The following is a 21908-nucleotide window of genomic DNA, read 5'->3' as shown; positions in this document are numbered from 1 at the left end:
CTTTTCTTTTTATTGTTGTAAGTCACCTAGAGTAGCCCCTCAGCATGATAGGTGCCAAGTAAATTTAATAATAAATAAAAATAAACTTTGGAGGACAGTTTTTTTCAAAAGTAAATCCTCCAGATATGAACAATTTCAAGATGTTTTGTACATATTGTTCCAGATAATGTGGTCTGGAAGGATGTTTTCCATTGTCCAGAATAAAAGTAATTTCTTCTCTTCCTTCTACTCTCTCCCTACCTTTAGATTACAGCCCATCTATTCAACTGAGAAAAAGGGAGACTATTGTGCCTATACTACCTTTATTGTAAGGTTACAAGTTCCTTCTCCAGTTTCATCAGCTCAGATAGGGAAGCTGTTAGGCAGGGATGCCCAATTCAACAGCATAATATTTGTGATATATCACAAGTGCCCTGAATAAAATTATAATTCATGGACTTTCTTTTGGCCACTATCTGTGCCAGCATGTGCTTTTTGCAGCAACAAGATCAGATTAGAATTGTGGTGCAACCTTCCTCCTACTGGTGATGCCTAAAGGGACTTCTTGTTTTATTTTAATCAACATGCTCATTTTATTTATAGGTTTACAAAAGTTCTCAGTTGTTTAGAATTGCAATATGTCCTAGCTGCTTTAGTTACACTAAACTGGTAAATAGATGTATATCTGTACATATTTTCTCACAAGAATATTCATACAGGTGCCACTGGGTGGCATGACTGAGCATTGCTTAGAAAATAGTTCAATAGCAAAGAGATTTTGAGGCAGCAAATTATTTGTAAACATCTTTTCTATCAAAACAATTTGAAAATAATATAAATCGTTTCTGTGAGAGCAGTCTTTATTGACTGAATGTGCAGTCTGTCCACAAACAAAGCCAATCCATTTCCCCCCCTAAAAACAGATGATAGCAGGATAGTTATTCCTTATAATTTTCACTATGGGGCAGTCTTCACCAACTTGTAGAAAGAGAGTGATTGGTAAAAACAATCCTGTCTGTCCTCAAATAATATTTTATCTGTATTATTCATACACTTTAGAAGGCAACTTGATGCCTGCATACACATTAAGGGTTTCAGTTCTGCATTTAACTATTAGTGCCTGGGATTCTCTATTTTTATATTTCTCAATCTTACTAACGTGACTTTAACTTCCAGAATTCTCTAGCCAGATTCTCATATCTCTGTAAACTTAATAAAAATATCAGGTCTGCAGAAGTGTCTCTTTTAATATTTCTGTTCTACAACTGAAGATAAATATGTTTAGCATTCTCAGCTGTGCTTTTGTTATGGAGTAAGGAGTCTTTTTTATTTTCTACCAAGGCAGAATTGAAAAACAGGGCACCCAATTCACCCACTGAACACCTTCAGCTTTTAACACAGGTGCACACTCTGCCTTATGTGTTTCCTAAAAGTCATAGGTGTGGCTCCCAGAGGGCTCCATTAGCTGCCACCAAATCACAGTTTTAATGGGGCAATATAAGAAATTGATCGAATATATTGCTGATGGGTTATTTTAACTTTAGTAACATATGAGTGCTATTTGTTGCTTCTTTCTCCACCCAACACACATTTTTTTAGAGTATACTTGCCTCTCCCCTCATGTACCACTCAAAAGACTATAATGACTCAAAAAAAAAAGTATGTCTTGGTTTTCAATGCTCATGTAATTTTCTAGCCCCTTCTTTTATCATATGTGGTATAATAAGTTATTATTTATTAGTTATCCAACTAGCAATATAATACAAGGCAACATAAAACAAATATATAAATCAGATGAAGCATGGGAAAGTATTGGGCTAGAATAGAAATAGTTTAATCCAAGATATTTTATACAAAGCAGTCATTAGCTATTGAAACACTTAATAGTATATGTGAAGTTAGACCACTATATGTGACCTTAGTACAGGCCAGAGCTCGCTTCCTGAATAAATTGGCTTATGATTCCCATCTTCTTCCCAACTGCAGCTGTAGTTCTAACTTCATTACCTATGTAGAATGCCAATTTACCACAAACTAACTATAAAGTTAAACAGCTGTTTACATAGTGTTGTTGGTGACATGTTACATATTCAGTCATGACTAGATCCATCAAGTCTGTTGTGAGCACAGGCTATTCATGGGCAAAAAAGACGCAATGCAAAGTTGGACTGTTGAGAATTCAGAGGCTGCAAACATGGGTCCTTGACTGGGTCTTTGAATCCAACTAAATCAGGAACTCTATACATACAAAGGCTAAGTTGGATAATTTATGTAGATTTTTATTGCTAGTCATTATCTGCAAAATCAACTAGATCTAATATGCATACAGTTCTAGATGGCTTTTCTCCTTCTCTCCTAAGATTGTTTTTTTTCTCTACCATTCTGATTATGGCTTTCTGCCAAATCTATTCTAATTAATTTTACATCTGTTTGCAGGGTTGATGTAGTCTGTCCATATCTCTTCTTCAGAGACTAGGCATGTCTCACATATTTTCCAATAGATCATATAGCTTCCCACTTGGTTTTTTCTTAACAGCTGGCATATAATCTTCATGCAACTGTCATTCATTACCGATGGATCCTGTGGGTTTCTACCCAAGTCACAATTCAATATTCAATTCTTTCCTGTAATTTGAAACCAAGACAGTAAACTCAGGTATATAACCCGGAACCTGATACTTCCCCTCTCCCCATCATATTAAATAAATGCCATCAAGCCACAAAGGTTTGTGTAAAACTAGTAGGGAAAAAATTAGAATCCAGTAATTGCTCCTTTTACACAAGTGTGGAGTTTTCCAAGTTTGCAAAGCAGATTCCCATTTTACTAAGTATTTGAATTGCCTACATTATCAAGCATGGAAAATTTTGGGACACTGCCACAATTTATGTCTCTCTAAATAAAGTGTGGAAACTTCTGATCATCTGCCTAAGTCAGGATTGTTAAATATGTGTCCTTCAAGCCCACATTTAGCATGTGATAGAATGAGTGCTGGGGACATATACCCTTTCAGAGGAGAAATCCTTCCATTCTAGAGTGCTGACAATATGGAAAATTGTAGGCTATTCCACACTGGTTCTCTCAAGCTATCTGAAAGTAAAATGTGGTGAGAGACTTGAAATATGAGCCTTCTTGTAGTTTGAAGGAGGTGTACTATAGGATGTTTACAACTTCTTCCCATTGCCTTAGCACAAATCTTATTGCTCACTAAACAAAAGTATCTGTGTCTCTTATGTTTTTGATCACTATTTCTTACATATTCTTTTATCTTCTGATACCCAAGTGGTTTATAAATAAAATAAAAGAAACTGGAGATAAATATACCACAAATAGCAATAAAATTTGGGCTTTGCATACAACAGATACACACATTAAAAAGTTTAACTTTTAAAGTTCCTGAACAAATGGTTTTTGACCAAATAATCCAATGTGGCACCAGATTCTGTTTCATGGGAATTTGGTTGACATCTTTGAAAGGATAATATTGTGTATACTTCCTTTTCTAGTCTCTTTTGGAAATTGCTTATTAACTGTTTTTCAGTTATTCATCTAAAATCTGGTAGAAAAGAAACTTTCTATTAGATTTTACAGCATTGTGAGTTATCTTCAATCCCTAGCAAAAGAAGTTTTAATTACAAGTTTAAGAATTTTAAAAAAAACTTTTTTGGAATAAATAGCAAAAGGATAATTCAAACTTTGACTGTGGAAAGTCACGAATGGATTAAGGTTCCAGATAAATTTGAAATAAGATTTTGGTATTAACTATAAAGAATCCTTCTAATGGGTTGCACAAATTTGGAACTAGAGGGGAACTAAAGATTATAATTTAAAGTTCACTCAAACTGAATTTACAATTATAGAATGAAAAAAAATATTTTAACATTGGAGATATTAAAGGATGTTTTTGAACAAGGAACCCAAAAGTTAAATTTAAGACTACTGTGTCTCTATAGATAGACTGTGTTAGGAACAGTCTATCTGGCAAGATTGAGACTGATTTGAAAGTGAATTTAAAAGTGATAGACTATTTCTTCAGTTTCTCCTTCCTTCCTTCCTTCCTCCCTCCCTTCCTTCCTTCCTTCCTTCCTTCCTTCCTTCCTTCCTTCCTCCCTCCCTCCCTCCCTCCCTCCCTCCTTCCCTTCCCTTCCCTTCCCTTCCCTTCCCTTCCCTTCCCTTCCCTTCCCTTCCCTTCCTTCTTTTTTTGGTGGGATGATAATAATACTTTCATGTCCCTGCAGTTTCTTTGGCAAGTTTTTTTTGGAAGTGGTTTGCCATTGGCTGCTTCCTAGGACTGAGAGAGAGAGAGAGCCCACAGTCACACATCTGGCTTTGTTACATAGGCTGAATTGGCATGATGCATTCACTTCTGATTAACTGAACTGTATTTTATCCAACCCCATATTGTTACACAATGCACTGAACTATAAACTAAAGAAACCAATTGGGGTTTCACAACAAGCTTAGTTAATGTAGCCACCTTTCTGGTTAAGTGATGATGTGATCATCAGCAGGATACATAAGACATGTCTGATGAGTTTAAAGCTATGGCAGGCTGGTATCAGAAGAGGCAGTCTTTGATAACATGCAGAGATTTTGGTTGTTTCCATATTGGCCTGTTCTTTATATCACCTGTTCCATTAATGTTTCAGTTGATCGCAGCCATTTTACAGTTAATGGGAAAAATGAGGTAGTTATCCTGTAAAATGATGATGGCACTTTACGGGGTCTCCCAAGTAGGAGCTGTGGAATTTCAGATCTCTTTTCTGACTGCTGTGAGCATTTTCCTTCATTGTAGTTCAAGCTTTTCTGAAATGTAGGATGAGCAAAACTTTTCCCAAGGAGTTGTGGAGTGTTTAAGATAGGTTTTGGAGTGTCCAGCTGTCCCCTCTTTCAACCTTATAGGGTTTTATTCTATTTGTTTTCTCTCAGTGAATTGGTTCTATATAATTTGCAGTTAGCCTTCTTAGTAAACTGTAAGTGAGATAGTTTTGGGTGAAACCCTGGCTTTTTAAAGCTTTTGTGCATGCTTTTTAGTATGTAAAGATTAATTAAACATCTTCCAGCTGTATTTTGTTATTCCATATGCTAATAGGATATTGTCCAGTTTGTATTTATTCAGCTGAATGGCATTTCTAATTTAACCTCTTGTTCCTGCTAAGAGCAGGCAGACAACAAATGAAAATAAACTTTCCATCAGTGATTGTGTCTCCCTATGACAAGGAAAACTGGATACAAATATTTTCCCAGTTGAGGGTTTCCAGATCACCAGGCCTTCTGTTTCCCAAGCTTTTACACGCAAGTTTAAATACATTTCTATCAATTCAGATGTATGCCAACATTCAAAGTTCTACTCTCACAGGATCTCTCTATTGTATAGTTTTGTAGTTCCAAGATGAGGTTTATAGGCTGATGAGTATGCCAATCTATTCAAGCAGTCCAAAGACATGGTGTGTCACTGTCAGTGGCCATATTAATTATTTAAATAAAAGTAATGAATAAAAATAACAGATTTCCCTCGTGCCACAGTTGATGTCCATAGAAAACAGACTGTTTCCTTTTTGTATGTTCTGTAATTTTGCTACCCCATGGACAACATTCCTCCAGGCCTTCCTGTCCTCTATCATTCTTTAAGCTCATGCCTATTGCTTCAGTGACTTCTTCCATCTCATTCTTTGTCGTCCCATTCTTCTTTTGCCCTCAATCTTTCCCAGCATTAGGTTCTTCTCCAGTGAGTCCTTCCTTCTCATTAGGTGGCCAAAGTATTTGAGTTTCATCTTCAGGATCTGTTGGTAGGGTGATGTCTCTGCTTTTTAGAATGCTCTCTAGATTTGCCATAGCTTTCCTCCCCAAGAGCAAGCGTCTTTTAATTTTTTGGCTGTTGCCCCATCTGCAATGATCTTGGAGCCCAGGAAAATAAAATCTGTCACTACCTCCATTTCGTCCCCATCTATTTGCCAGGAACTGAGATGGCCAGATGCCATGATCTTAGTTTTCTTAATATTGAGTTTCAAGCCAACTTTTGCACTCTCCTTCTTCACCTGCATCAAGAGGCTCTTTAGTTCCTCTTCGCTTTCTGTCATTAGAGTGGTATAATTTGCGTTTCTGAGGTTGTTGATATTTCTCCCGGCAATCTTAATTCCAACTTTTGATTCATCGAGCCCCGCCTTTCTCATGATGTGCTCTGCATATAGGTTAAATAGGCAGGGCGACAATATACAGCCTTGCAGGACTCCTTTCCCAATTTTTAACCAATCAGTGGTTCCATGTCCAGTTCTCACTGTTCCTTCTTGACCTGCACCCATAAAATGGTCTGGTACTCCCACCTCTTTAAGAACTTGTACCAAAAACTTTTAGAGAATGATGATGCTGAGATAGCCGATGAACTTCTTCATAATCTTGACTTGGCGCGTAGGCAGAAATGGGAGCAAACTACATCTAGATTAGATTTTAAACACTCAAGCAGGAAGGCATGGAGCCTATTGAGAAAACTGGGAGGAGACCAACCAGCTCAACGTAAACAACAAGAGGTTACTCCAGATTAGGTAGCAACTTGAATTGTCAACTTAACCAGAGTACCCCATGATAAGAAACATACTAAACTAGTGAAAAGAGAACTAAAACATCTAAAAATTCTGGGATTGCCTAACCAGGAATACACTTGACCCTTCCAAGCAGCTGAAATAGACACTGCCTTGAAGAATGTCAAAGCTGGAAAATCTCCTGATTTTGATGGAGTAATGCCAGAATTTATCATCCATTCTGGACCTCGCACAAGAGAATGGCTGGCAAAATTTTATACAGATATTCTAACTTCCAGTAAGCTCCCTCCAGAATTTAAAAGAACCAAGGTAATCGGCATATTAAAACCTGTAAAAGAAAGCAATAAGACAGAAAACTATCGCCCCATTGCTCTGTTAAGTGTCTGTTATAAACTACTTGAAAGGTTGATACTTAACAGAATCAGACAGAAAATTAATGAACAAATACCGGTTGAACAGTCTGGGTTTAGATCTTATTGGAGCTGTGCTGATCAGATCCTTAGTCTTACAAGCCATATTGAAAGCAGCTATCAGAATAAATTGAAAACATATGTTGTATTTGTGGATCTCACAGCAGCATACGATACAGTATGGAGGGAGGGCTATTAAGCAAATTCCTCCACGCTGTCCCCTGTAGGACTATGGGCTGCCTAATAAATAACATGCGTTCAGCAAGGACCTTTCAAGTTATGGGTGACAAAATCAGCAAGCAAAGACACCTGAATAATGGACTCCCTCAGGGCTTATATATTTCCCATATGCCACCCACGCTATCAACAAAGTTCTCTTATGCTGATGACCTGCCATTAGTATATAGCCACAGGGACATCGAAGCTACAGAAGGCGTACTTACAGCTGACCTTACAACTTTGAGTACATACTTCCACCAATGGAGATTAATCCCAAGCGTAAGTAAAAGTAAGTAAATTACATCATGTTTTCACCTTAATAACAAATTGGCACAAAGAGAACTCAATGTATACCTAAACAACAAACTGCTCCCAAATGAGGCAACACCAAAATACCTGGGGGTTACCTTAGACAGGACTCTGTCTTTTAAAAAAACATATTCAGAATATGGCTGCCAAGGTTAACAGCAGAAATAACATTCTACAAAAACTATGCGGAACAACTTGGGGAGCTTCAGCCCCAACTCTTCGATGTGCAGCCCTCAGGCTTTGCTACTCTGCAGTGGAATACTGCGCACCTGAATGGATAAACAGCTCACATACAGGACTTATTGATGTTCAACTCAACCATACGATGAGGCTAATACTGGGTGCATAAAATCTATACCTAGTTACTGGCTACCAGTTCTTAGTCACATACTTCCCCTGCACTTACGACGACAAGAAGCTCTCATTCAGGAGCATAATAAGATCCTGTTAAATTCCTCTCTACCCACTCATGGCTACATTCCTGATCTCTTAAGATGCTGATTAAAGTCAAGAAACCCACCACTCTTGACAGTGCTTAAGCTGCTGGCCGATCATCAGAACACCACACAAAAGTGGATGGAAGCGTGGAGTAGCTATTCCCCCCAAGATATTTCTGAGCATATTAATCCTAATAGTATACCTCCAGGATTTAATCTACCCCGACACATATGGGTGACATACAATAGAATTATTTATTTATTTATTTATTTATTTATTTATTTATTTTATTTTCTTTCTATACCGCCCTTCTCCCGAAGGACTCAGGGCGGTGTACAGCCTAATTAAAAACACAAAGACAGACAAAAAAATTTTTTTTATTGCAAAAGTTTTACAATTACATTTTCACCCCTTTTTCCCCCCACCACCACCCACCCCAAACTTCCCAACCTCCCTAACCCTCCCTAACCCTCCCCTCCCCCCAGACTTCCCTATATTATACTCATATCTGGTAAAAAAAAAAAACCCTTAATATAAAACTTGTATAAAAACTTGAACCCCTCCCTCCCCTTTATAATTTTTCTATTTACCCTCATTACATTAAAATATTTCTAATACATTATTTTCAAATAAAAGCTATTTGATATTTTCTAGTTTGATATTTGTTCTGAACATATTCTATCCACTTTTTCCATTCCCATTCATAAGTCTCTTGTGAACAATCTTTTAAGTATGCTGAAATCTTCGCCATCTCTGCAAAACTGGCCATCTTCAAAGTCCATTCCTCAATAGTGGGCAAAGCTTCATTTTTCCAATATTTACCTATCAACAATCTTGCTGCTGTTATCATATACAATATCAGTTTTGTTTCACCCAATGTAAAACCCTTAACTATACCCAATAAAAACAATTGTGGAGAGAATTGAATTTTTTTCTTCAAAACATTCTGCATGACCCACCAGATTTTTATCCAAAAAGCCTTAACTTTCCTACAGGTCCACCAAACATGATAATACGTAGCATCCAAACATTCACATCTCCAACATTTTGGCTGAACATTAGGGTACATACATGACAACTTTTTGGGATCTAAATGCCATCTATAAAACATTTTATAGAAATTTTCCCTCAAATTCTGCGACTGAGTAAATTTAACATTCTGAACCCAAAATTTTTCCCATGTTTCCAACATCACTGGTTCTTCAAAATTTTGTGCCCACTTAATCATACAATCTTTAACTAATTCAGTTTCTGAATCCCTTTCTAACAAAACATTATAAAGCCTTTTGATATGCATTGGACCTTTCTCTTTTATATGTCTAACCAATTCTTCCTCATGCAACATAATACCAGTTTTTTGGTCCTCTTTCCATCTCAATTGTAATTGATTATATTGTAACCAAGTTAGATTAATCCCTTCGTCCAACAGTGTCTGCAATGTCTTCAGCTGCCATCTGCCCGCATCTGTAAAAAGAACCTCTTTGTATAAAAACCCCCCGAGTGACATTATATTTGTATTCCACAAAATATGACCAAGATCCAGCCATAGCGGTATTTTATAATCCCATTTGAATCGGTGCTTCTTCCAAACTCTCATCAAAGAGTCTCTAAGTATATGGCTTTTAAATACTTTATCAACTTTGTCATCATAAAATAAGTAGGCATGCCATCCAAATTCAAGATCAAAACTTTCTGCATTCAATATTCCAGCCTTTTTCCTTCCAAACCAATCACTTGTTAAAGTTAAAGCTGCTGCATCATAATATAACTGTAGGTTTGGAAGTTTAAGACCTCCTCTTTCTGGAACATCTTGCATAATTTTCAATTTCACTCTCGGCTTTTTCTCGTTCCAGACGAACTTATTCACTCCAGTTTGCCAGACTTTCAATTGTTTATCACTTTTAAGCACCGGAATCATTTGAAACAAAAAAAGAAATCTTGGCAAAATGTTCATCTTAACTGCTGCTATTCTTCCAAGTAGAGACAGCTGCAGTTTTTTCCAAGTCTCCATGTCTTTCTGCACCTCTCGCCACAACACCTCATAATTATTTTGAAACAATTTCATGTTTGATTCTGCAACCTGAACTCCTAGATATTTTACCTTTGGTACAATCTCAAAACCTGCCCTCCTTTCAAGCTCATGTTTACGATCTTGTGTCATGTTTTTAGCTATCATTTTAGTCTTTTTTGGATTCAGTCTAAAACCTGAAACTTTACCATAGTCTTGTATAATGTCCTTCATCAGGATTATTGATTCCATTGGCTGTGATAGGGTAACAACCAGATCATCTGCAAATGCCTTTATTCTGTAATCCTCTTGCCTAATCTTTATACCTTTCAGGATATTAGAGTCCCGTATTGTATTTAGCAAGACTTCTAGTGTTAAAATAAATAGAAGTGGGGACAGCGGACATCCCTGTCTTGTTCCTTTTTCAATTTTGAACTCTGTTGTCAAACTTCCATTAATAATAATCTGTGCCTTTTGGTCTTGGTAAATTGCTGAAATCGCCTGTATAAATTGATCCCCAAAGTCCATCTTTTTTAAAGTCTTTAGTAGAAAATTCCAATCCACTCTATCAAAGGCCTTCTCTGCATCCAAAAAGACCAGCACTGCAGGAATCTGTTTATTCTTCTCAAGATATTCCAATAAATCTATTACTTGCCTTGCATTATCCTTCATGTATCTGCCCTCGATAAATCCCGCTTGATCATCATGAATCACCTTTTGGATTACTGGCATCAACCTGTTGGCTAATACTTTCGCATAGATTTTATAGTCTGTATTCAAAAGAGATATTGGTCTGTAATTCTCTGGTTTTTTAGGACCAATTTGTTCTTTTGGTATCAAAGATATATAAGCTGTTGTCCATGATGGGGGTATTTTACCCCCTTGTTGAATATTGCAAAATAAATCTCTAAGTTGTTCCACCATTTCAGCTTGCAAAGTTTTGTAATACACTGCGGTCAAACCATCCGTACCAGGAGCTTTGGCTGTTTTTAACTGTTTAATTGCTACTATTATCTCCTCCTCTGTTATAGGATAATTCATTCTTTCCTTTTGTTGATCAGTAATTTTTGTAACTCTTTTATCGTTTAAATATTTTTCTATAAGTCCATTCTGCACCTCCTCTTTGGCATATAGTTTGGTATAATAGTCCACAAAAGCTTCTTTAATTAATTTTTGTTGAAAAATTTCTTTCCCTCCAATATCAATACTATCAATAGTCCGTATACTCTGTTTTTTCCTCAATGTGTAAGCCAACCATCTGCCCGGTTTATTAGCGTTACAAAATGTATTGTGCTTCGCATATTGTATGTTTGTTGCAACTTGTTCCGCCATAAGCATTTGAAATTGATCTTTCAAAAGTTTTATAGCACCGCATATTCTTTCATCTGTTGGATTTTTAATAAGTAACTGTTCTTTATTCTTTATTTCTATTTCCAATTTAGTTCTTTTCTTTTGTCGAATCATTCTATGTTTAGAGTTCATGTAAATAAGCACCCCTCTCATATAAGCTTTACTTGCATCCCACACAATTTCTGTTGGGGTACCTTTATTCAAATTTATTTCAAAAAATTCTTTCAAGTGCTTTTTAAGTTCTGTTATGTTTTTTTCATATCTGAACAAGTTCTCATTTAATCTCCAAGAACGTCTCTCAATCTTATCCATCTCGACAAAATTTTAAAATTATTAAAATTATTAAATAATAGGCCCAATTTATAAAACCCCAAATTTAAAATCCCATTTAAAACCAATTAAAATCTTTACATTGATAGCCCAGCCTGGTGGAACAACATGGTTTTGAGGGCACAGCGAAATACACAGAGATCAGAGATTTTATGAATTTCTGGGGGCAGTTCATTCCAAAGGGCAGGGGCTCCCACAGAGAAGGCCTTCCCCCTGGGTGTCACCAACTGACATAATTTGGCTGATGGCACCCTGAGGAGACCCTCTCTGTGGGAGCGAACTGGCCGGTGGGAGGCTACTGGTGGCAGAAGATGGTCTCGAAGGTATTCAGGTCCAATGCCATGGAGCGCTTTAAAGGTGGTAACCAACACCTTGAATCGCACTCGGAAGACCACTGGGAGCCAGTGCAGCTCGCGCAGGAGGGGTGTCACATGGGCACAACGAGTTGCGCCCATAACCACCCGCGCGGCCGCATTCTGGACCAGTTGGAGCCTCCGGGTGCTTTTCAAGGGGAGCCCCATGTAGAGAGCATTGCAGTAGTCCAGTTGGGAGGTGACAAGGGCGTGAGTGACTGTGCACAAGGCATCGCGGTTCAGAAAGGGCCGCAACTGGCGGATCAGGTGAACCTGATAAAAAGCCCCCCTGGCCATGGCCGTCATATGTTCTTCTAAAGATAGCCGTGCGTCCAGGAGGACACCCAGATTGTGGGCCCTCTCTGTGGGGGGTAAAGACTCACCCCCAATAGTCAGTTATGGCACCAGCTGACTATATCGCGGCGCCGGGAACCACTCGGTCTTGGAGGGGTTGAGTCTGAGCCTATTTCTCCCCATCCAGACCCGCACAGCCTCCAGGCAGCAAGACATCACATCAAGGGCATCGTTGGGGTTGTCTGGGGTGGAGATGTACAGCTGAGTATCATCAGCGTACAGATGGACTCTCACCCCAAAACCACGGATGATCTCACCCAGCGGCTTCACATAAATGTTGAACAGAAGGGGCAAGACTGACCCCTGCGGCACTCCCCATGCAAGGTGCCTTGAAGTCGACCTCTGCCCCCCTGTCAACACGAATTGCGAGCGGTCGGAGAGGAAGGAGGAGAACCACCGCAAAACAGTGCCCCCTATTCCTAACTCCCTCAACCGCTGCAGCATGATACCATGGTCGATGGTATCAAAAGCCACTGAGAGATATAACAGGACCAGGACAGAGTAACAACCCCTGTCCCGAGCCCTCCAGAGATCATCCACCAACACGACCAATGCCCTTTCTGTGCTGTACCCCTGCCTGAAGCCCGACTGGTACGGGTCCAGATAGATAGCTTCATCCAGGTGCCTGGGCAGTTGTCATGCCATCACACTCTCAACAACCTTCGCCACAAAACAAAGGTTGGAGACTGGACGGTAGTTGGCTAATTCAGCCGGGTCCAGGGAAGGCTTCTTGAGGAGAGGCCTCACCACCGCCTCTTTCAAGGCAGCAGGAAAGGCACCCTCATTCAGAGAAGCACTTATAATTCCCTGGAGCCAGCCTCGTGTAACCTCCTGGGAGGCCAGTACCAACCAGGAGGGACACAGGTCCAATAAACATGTGGCGGCACTAATCCTACCCAGAACCCTGTCCACATCCTCGGGAGCCACAGGATCAAACTCCTCCCAGATAATATTCTCAAGACCTACCCTCGTCTCCTCCCCCGGACTCACCCAGTCAGAGTCCAAGCCTTCCCAAATCCGAGCGACTTTATCATGCAGGAATTGCACAAAATCCTCAACTCGACTCTACAAGAAATCTTCCTGCACTCCCCCCCCCAAAGAAGGGAGTGGGTCACCCTAAACAAGGCAGCTGGGCGGTTCTCTGCAGATGCGATAAGAGCGGAAAAATAGTTAGATTTTGCCGCTTTTATCGCCACTAGGTAGGTCTTGATATAAGACCTCACCAGTGTCCGGTCGGAATCGGATTGACTAGTCCTCCAAATGCTCTCTAGGCGTCTTTCCGATGCTTCATCTCTCTCAGCTCCTCGGAGAACCAAGGAGCCAATTGAGGTCGGCATCGGGTCAGAGGCCGCAAAGGCACGACGCGGTCCAAAGCCCTGGTGGCCGCCCTCTCCCAGGCGGCCACCAGGTCTTCAGTCGAGTCCTGTGCCAGGGTCTCAGGAAATGGCCCAACCTCTGTCAGGAACCTTTCGGGATCCATCAGGCGCCTGGGACGGAACCATTTAATCGGTTCCATCTCCCTGCAGCGGGGGGAAACGGCAGGAAAGTCCAAGCGAAGAAGAGAATGATCTGTCCATGACAAGGGTTTAATGTCTAAATCCCCTCTATCAAGATCATTCAACCACTGACCAGAGATGAAAATCAAGTCCAGAGTGTGTCCCCCTGTGTGAGTGGGACCCTGAACTAATTGGGTCAGGTCCATGGCCGCCATGGAAGCCATGAACTCCTGAGCCACCTCTGACGCCTCACCTGCAGATGGCAGGTTGAAATCCCCCATGACAATAAGTCTGGGGGTATCAACCGCCACCCCGGCAATAACGTCGAGCAGCTCGGGCAAGGTCGCTGCCACGTGGCAGGGAGCCAGGTAAGTAGTCAGCAAACCCATCTGCCTCCCACGGTCCCACTTCATGAGGAGGGACTCACATCCGGGAGGGGGAGAATAATATCCCCAGAGGAGGATAACATCTTCTCCTCCGCCGATGTATAAGTCCTGGCTGCCCTCACCTCCTCATTCCTCCCTCACATCTCAGCTAACGTCCACCGTTGCAGCATCCTGCGACAGGTGCCATCAACGGTGCCAGCCCCGACCCACCACACCCCCATAACCCAACAGTCCCAGCAATCCTGGTGTCAGCATCTCAGCGCTGACATAGAAAAGGGAGATAAAGCTTGAACTTTTGCCTGCTAAATCCCTTTGAAGCTCGGTCTCCTTGGAAATGAAGAGGGGGGGGAACATTCCTGTGAACTGACGAGAAAAGAAGTCAGGAGAGTGACTTGGAAGATAGCCAATGAGAAGCAGAGAATGGGGGATCAGAAAGGGAGGGATTGGGGGGCAAAGGTCAGTCCTGACCGCACGAGCCATGATCCGGTTGCTGTACTCGAATAAAGAGAAAATTTCCTTAAAGATTGGCAGTTTGGAAATGCATTTATTTTGAGATAGCATCAAAGTCTGACACCTGGCATACTCCAGGATAACCATGTCTGTGGGTCTGGGGGGGGGGATCCAACGCCAGCGTCGCCAGCTGGCCCCTGCCATCGCCACCCTGGATTCCGCCGCTTCAAGTGGGGGGGAGGGGGGAAGGGGGGGTTGCCTCGCATCTCTGTTGAAATCAAGCTGCAGCCAGAAATGTCGCTGCGGCTGAGTTAAGACGTCGCCTCCCTCATTGCCGTCGCCGCCGCTCCGCCACTTCAAATGGGGGAGGGGGGAGGGGGGACATCGCCCCACGACTCCTTGCGTTGCCGCCAGAGTCGCCATCCTCCTCCAACCCCTTGTCTCTGTTGGCATCAAACTGCAGCCAGGAAAGTCGCTGCAGCCAAGTTAAGGCGTCGCTTCCCTCACCACCACCGCCGCCACCGCCCTTATCTCCACGGCAGTCCGCAGCGGCGCTCTGCAGGGCCCCATCGACCACCGGCTCCTCAGCTCCAGCCGAGATGTTCCGGGGGGCATAAAGCCCTCCCCAGGTTGGGTGGGGATTCTCCTCGCTGGGGTTGGGGCCGTAAAAAGTATTAACGGCCCCTACGCCCCCGAAAAAGGCCAAAATAGTCCCATTGCCAGACGGGAGCTAGCTGGATGCCGCCATCTTCGCACATGCACAAAAAAAAATTAGAATGACTCATGGGATATGTGCCGACTTCTTGTATAAATGGGGAAAGACACCTTCAGCACCATGTGATTGCGGGCCCCTCGACAGACTATCCAACATATAGTAAGGGAATGCTCTAACAGAAGGTATCCAGGAGATTTTAGGGACTTTCTCTGCGTAACAACGACAGCTACTGACTGGATCTCCAAACTCGACATTAAACTCTGAAATATTATCTCTGTTTTCCTCTTAGGTTTTCTTACTGCTCTTTTTCTAATTGTTTTAATTGTTTTAACCTGTAAAAATGAAGTGTTTTAATATTGTGTGTGACCAGCTATATGCTAAATAAAATAAATAAAATAAATTTAAGAACTTGCCACAATTTGTTGTGACCCACACAATCGAAGACTTTAGCATAGTCAATGAAGCAGAAGTAGATGTTTTTCTGGAACTCCTTAGCTTTCTCCATGATCCAGTGTAAGTTGGCAATTTGATCTCTAGTTCCTCTGCCTCTTTGAAATCCTGCCTGTACTTCTGGTAGTTCTCGATCCACATACTGCTGAAGTCTAGCTTGTAGGATTTTAAGCATAACTTTACTAGCATGTGAAATGAGTGCAATAGTGCAATAGTTTGAACATTCTTTGGCATTGCCTTTTTTTGGAATTGGAATGTAAACTGACCTTTTCCAATCCTGTGGCCACTGTTGAGTTTTCCAAATTTGTCTGCAAATTTGCCTGTGGAAAGTCCCAAACCAGCAAAGATGTCAAAAATTGCAGTCACGTGACTGCAAAATTGCTGCAATTGATTGTAAACAGATCTGATTGTCAATGTCCAAAATACAATTATGTGTCTGGGAATAGAGTAGTAAGCATTGATGGTAATATGCACTTCATTCATTCCTATTCTACTTACACCTGTTGAAAATCAAGCCAAAATAAACCTACCCATGGGACCAAACACTTAAAAACAAAAATATCAGCAGAAGAGTAGTGTTTTGCATAAATATCATCCTTTTTAAAAAAAATATTGGTTCTTTAAAAATAAAACCCACCTAATTTTAAAAATCCATGATGTAATTTCCAGTAGGAGTGCATTCCCTTAATACAATCCCTATCAGACCCTATCAGAGATAGCATCTTGTTTACTGAACAAATTGACATCAGTCTTAACTGGCTCAGAGATCACAAATGCAATCAAAACATACCACAAGACTTTTTGCTGCAGCTCTTAGAACTTGAAGTTTTGCCAAACAGCAACAGAGAAATGAGAAATGGGGAAAGAGAAGACTGCTGGAGTTCACTAATGATAATACGTAGATAAATGCAATAATAAATGAAACTTTGAAATGAAAAGAAAAGGCTGGAACGGGAGAGGGAGAAATCCAATTTATATTTTTAAATCTGTAATCTTTTTTCCAGAGTGACTTTTTTTTTCTATGCCAAATAAATAATGGGATTTCTTAGTAGATTTTAGATACATATCCACAATTCAAAACTGATGATTAGAGAGAGATTTTACACTGAAAGTTACTTATTCTGGCCAATAGGATCATAAAATGACAGTTTTATAGACTTTTGTTCTAAATGAAATGCCTTCCTGGAATGTCCTTACATTGCAGCAAGAGTTTTCAAGGCAGCTTGAAATTCTACAACATATTCTTGCCAATGATTAATTATGCTTTCTGCCAAATTTACATCATCTTAACAAGGCCAAGAATACAAGGCCTTGAATTGGAGCTAATACTTGAGTGAACATAAATCAGTCCTACTCAAATGGAGATTGTTTCCAGTGATAATTTCCAAATCAGGAGAAGAGTTTCTTTGTATTCTGCACTAATCAGACCTCTTCTTGAATAGTGAATAGCCCAATTCTTGACATCACAATCTTAAAAAGGATTCAGACAAATTGGAACAGGTTCAGAGAATGCAGTCATGGACTTGAAATACAGTCACGGACATACGATTAAACCATGAAGAAAGGAGAAGTTATAGTACAAATATAGCCTTCTGAACCCCTGAGCATATGACAGTCACTGGGAACAATCTACAACCATGGAATATTATAGCTGTTGGGCAAATTCATAGTAGATTTGGCATCCTGAATCCTGCTTGAAAGCAACTTGAGCACACAATTAAAAAGCATCTGAAAAGTTGTATCACAGAACTTAAGTGACCTCGGCACACCTTACATTCATGGGATTGTATTGTGCCCCGAAGGTTTATTATAATGTAAACAAGTCTTCTGCCATGTAGAATCCTCCAGTGGTGTTGAAGTACAACGTGTAAAGCCAGGTGATTCTGCATGACTAAAACTGTAATTGAGCACATCTGGTAAAAATCCAGATTGGGGGAAATCAATACAAGAAATTCAGATAAAGGAGCACCAGTCTGAATAATGGAATGATTTTTATTTAAAAAAATATTTTCACAATACTATACACATGCAGACTTAAAATAATCTACATATCTATGGTAAAAAGGATGAATAATTGTTAGATTAATTTTATTATAATTGTGTGCTGTCCTCTGTATTTAATATCTACAGAAAAAGCAGAATATAATAGTAACCAATGTTTTACAACTTTCATGCATTTCAAACATATATTTTGGATCAATAATAGCAGGAAAAGAGTGGCCTGTCTTAATTCTTTTAATTTGAACTGGTATTTCACTAAATGAAAAATTAATCTACATGCATTTAAAGTTTCAATTTCTGTCTTAGCATATTTCCAATGTAAAATTTCTTTTTTAATGTCTGCCATAAAGTAAATAATATTCTGAATGCTAATAATTTTTTTCTAGAAAATAGGAAAAGAAAAGCCATTTATATACATATAAAATCTATATTTAGACTAAGCTGTACAAATAGGAATATATACACAATCATATACAATGTTATACAAAGCTGAGACTGGAAAGCAATTATCAGACTGGAAATCAATAAAAGTGAGCAACTAGTTAACATTTACTGGCAAATAAACCAGAATTAAAGTTTGATTGAAAGTTTCTCAACAATTATCATTAATGCAACTCAGCTTTTCAAACACAGACTTCCATGCAGTGGTAAATGTAACAGTGTATATTTTAGATGAATTCAGTTAGGATCTTATTATTTCCAAATATTTTCATGAATACAATGCATGGAAGAGTATATTCACCAGCTTGCTCCATATGAGCTACTGTTCTGGAGTTGCAGGAAATCTGACTACAACCCTAACCACAGTTTCCTGAATGTTTAGATCCACTGACTGGACATGAAACTGACATCTGTATAAACCTGCATAGGAGTCCTTAGTTTTTAAATACAATGTGCTACAGTCTTCCAGAAGTCGCTGAACTGTACTTTCCATCATTACTCATCTATTGACCATGTTGGCTCTAGCTGACTGGAATATGAGCTCAAGGCATTATATCTTTCAGCATCAGAAGCTGATCCAGTCCTAGGATTCTGAACAGTGTCTATCTATTTCATTGGTATTATTAGCCAGAAAATGTGGTTCCTTCCTAATTGTCCCATTTAAACTGTCAGCAAGTATGATTTAATCTCATTGCATCTCTCTTGTTTTAATGTAGGGTTTATTTATTTTTTTTAAACTAAAACTAAATAGTCTTTATTTCTCTTTAGCTCTTACTTGACCACATCTGTACAGAAGTTAAGTCAGAATGAGTTCAGTGATATTTAATACAACATTAGAGGGCATTGGGCTGCAGCTTAAATTGCCCAAATCAACAAACATAAAGTGTTTGCATGTAATTCATGCAACTAAAGCATGTACAACTTTCACATTGTAATAATAATAATAATTAAAAAACAAAAACAAAAGACTCCTTATAAACACTGCCAACAGATTATGATTTGCTTTTATATTGGAAAACTCTTGTTAAGAAAACCTGAAGAGCTTATTTGAAGAACTAACAGTGCTAAATTGAGGTATTATTGTATTTTAATAACCTAACAGTATGAAGTCAAATATAGTGTTCCTTTGGTTTGTTTTTGTTCTTGATACACAGGAAAATTCCTTCAGCCAGTCATGAAAAAGGCAAATCTTGAGTCTTACTGTCACTGGACGTTTTCTATTAAGACAGGAAAGGATGGTCCGATTTTCTTCCACTGTGATCAGGCAATTAACACTTATCTCCAATCATCATAGCAACATGACAATGGTTGTTGGAGCATTGATTGTTTCTCTATCGTCCAGTCTTGGTTTGATGATACTAATGTAGTACCTGATGCATGCATGTCATATATAGATTACTCCTTTCTCACCACTCACTTTTCATGTAAAATAGCGACAATCTGTAGAGTCAATATAACAGTAGGAAGTGCAGCGTAATTTTCCATAAGACCTAAGAGAAAAGATAAGAAAAGACATGACATATAAATTATTTATTATAAATTAAATGCTATTATTTGTTACAGTTCACTGCACTGTCAGCTATATATTTAGACTAGAGTTGCACTTTTATCCACTTATTACGGAGACCTGGTTGGGCCCGGAGGGCGGCGTCCCTCTGGTTGAAATGTGCCCACCAGGCTTCAGAGCATTCCATCAGCCGAGGGCCCAGGGGAGGGGCGGGGGGGTGGCGGTTATTATTAACGAGGATCTGGATCCGAGGGAGACCACTGTGCCTCAGATAGCCGGATGTGAGTCCCTCCTTGTGAGGTGGGGCCGTGGGGTTCAGATGGGCTTGTTGCTTACGTACCTGGCTCCCTGCCACGTGGCAACAGCCCTACCTGAGCTACTCGACGTGATAGCCACGGTGGCAGTAGATACACCCAGGCTTTTAGTCATGGGTGATTTCAACTTGCCATCCGTCGGTGAAACGTCTGAGGTGGCTCGGGAGTTCATGGCTTCCATGACGGCCATGGACCTGACCCAGTTAGTTCATGGCCCTACTCACAGGGGAGGTCACACTCTGGATTTGATTTTTGTCTCTGGCCAGTGGTTGAGTGGTCTTGTTATAGGGGATATAGACATGGAACCCTTGTCATGGATTGACCACTCACTCCTTCGCCTAGATCTTTGAACCGCGACCCCTCGCCGCAGGGAGGCGGACCCAACTAGATGGATCCGCCCCAGGCGCCTGATGGATCCTGATAGGTTCCAGACGGAGCTTGGGCCATTTCCTGAGGATCTAGCACATGACTCGGCCGAGGACCTGGTAGCCGCCTGGGATCGGGCGGCTGGTGGGGCCTTGGACCGAGTTGTGCCTTTGCGGCCTCTGACCCGATGCCGATCCCGGGCGGCTCCTTGGTTTACTGAGGAGCTGAGGGAAATGAAGCGCAGCGGTTGGAGGGCCAGTCTCGCTGAATCTGATCGAACACTGGTAAGGTCGCATATTAAGGCCTACCTAGTGGCGATAAAGACGGCAAAGTCTAACTACTTTTCCGCCTCTATTGCGTCATCAGGGAATCGTCCGGCCGCCCTGTTTAGGGTGACCCGCGCCCTGCTCCATCTGGGAGTGCGGGAGGATCCCTTAGAAGGCAGGGCGGAGGATTTCGGACAATACCTGTATGACAAAATCGCTCAGATCCGGGGGGATTTGGACTCTGACTGGGTAGATCAGGGCAGGGTGACGAGGAACAGTCTTGAGAATGTTATCTGGGAGGAGTTTGATGCTGTGACTCCCGATGATGTGGACAGGATTTTGGGGAGACTTAGTGCGGCCACATGTTTACTGGACCCGTGTCCCTCCTGGTTGGTACTGGCTTCCCGGGAGGTTACACGAGGCTGGCTCCAGGGCGTCATTAATGCTTCGTTGAGTGAGGGTCACTTCCCCGCTGCCCTGAAAGAGGCGGTGGTGAGGCCTCTCCTCAAGAAGCCATCCCTGGACCCAGCAATATTGGCTAACTATCGTCCTGTCTCCAACCTTCGCTTCATTGCGAAGGTTGTTGAGAGTGTGGTCGCGCAACAGTTTCCACAATTCCTGGAGGAAACATCCTATCTAGATCCGTTCCAGTCGGGTTTCAGGTCTGGGCACAGCACGGAAACGGCATTGGTCGCGTTGGTGGATGATCTCTGGAGGGCTCGGGACAGGGGTTATTCCTCTGTTCTGGTCCTATTAGATCTCTCAGCGGCTTTTGATACCATCGACCATGGTATCATGCTGCACCGGCTGGAAGAGTTGGGGGTGGGAGGCACTGTGTTGCGGTGGTTCTCCTCCTTTCTCTCCGACCGGTCGCAGTTTGTGTTGGCAGGGGGGCAGAGGTCGACCTCGAGGCCTCTCATTTGTGGAGTGCCGCAGGGATCGGTCCTCTCGCCCCTTCTGTTCAACATTTATGTGAAGCCGCTGGGCGAGATCATCCGTGGCTTTGGGGTGAGATACCACCAGTACGCTGATGACACCCAGCTGTACATTTCCACCCCAGGCCACCCCAACGATGCCCTTGAAGTGATGTCCCAGTGCCTGGAGGCTGTGCGGATCTGGATGGGGAGGAACAGGCTCAGGCTCAACCCTTCCAAGACTGAGTGGCTGTGGCTCCCGGCATCCCGATATAGTCAGTTGACTCCATCACTGACTATTGGGGGCGAGTCTTT

General features: G+C 41.2%; 1 protein-coding gene across 9 annotated transcripts in view; it reads right to left on the bottom strand.

Annotated features, from left to right (window-relative positions):
- Nucleotides 1-17759: 17759 nt before the first annotated feature.
- The window catches only part of COLQ (collagen like tail subunit of asymmetric acetylcholinesterase), a 68269-nt gene continuing 64120 nt past the window's right edge, over nt 17760-21908 (bottom strand). For all 9 annotated transcript variants that reach the window (XM_034402565.3, XM_034402561.3, XM_034402562.3 and 6 more), the window contains one exon: nt 17760-19716. In XM_034402565.3, coding sequence (XP_034258456.1) covers nt 19647-19716 — 70 coding nt within the window. In that variant the 3' untranslated portion in view covers nt 17760-19646. The remainder of the gene's footprint in view (nt 19717-21908) is intronic.

This window comes from Pantherophis guttatus, chromosome 4, assembly GCF_059756535.1.
Source record: "Pantherophis guttatus breed Tessera chromosome 4, ASM5975653v1, whole genome shotgun sequence".
NCBI lineage: Eukaryota > Metazoa > Chordata > Lepidosauria > Squamata > Colubridae > Pantherophis > Pantherophis guttatus.
Note: the sequence above shows the minus strand (reverse complement) of the source record. Positions and strands in the feature narration are given on the sequence as shown.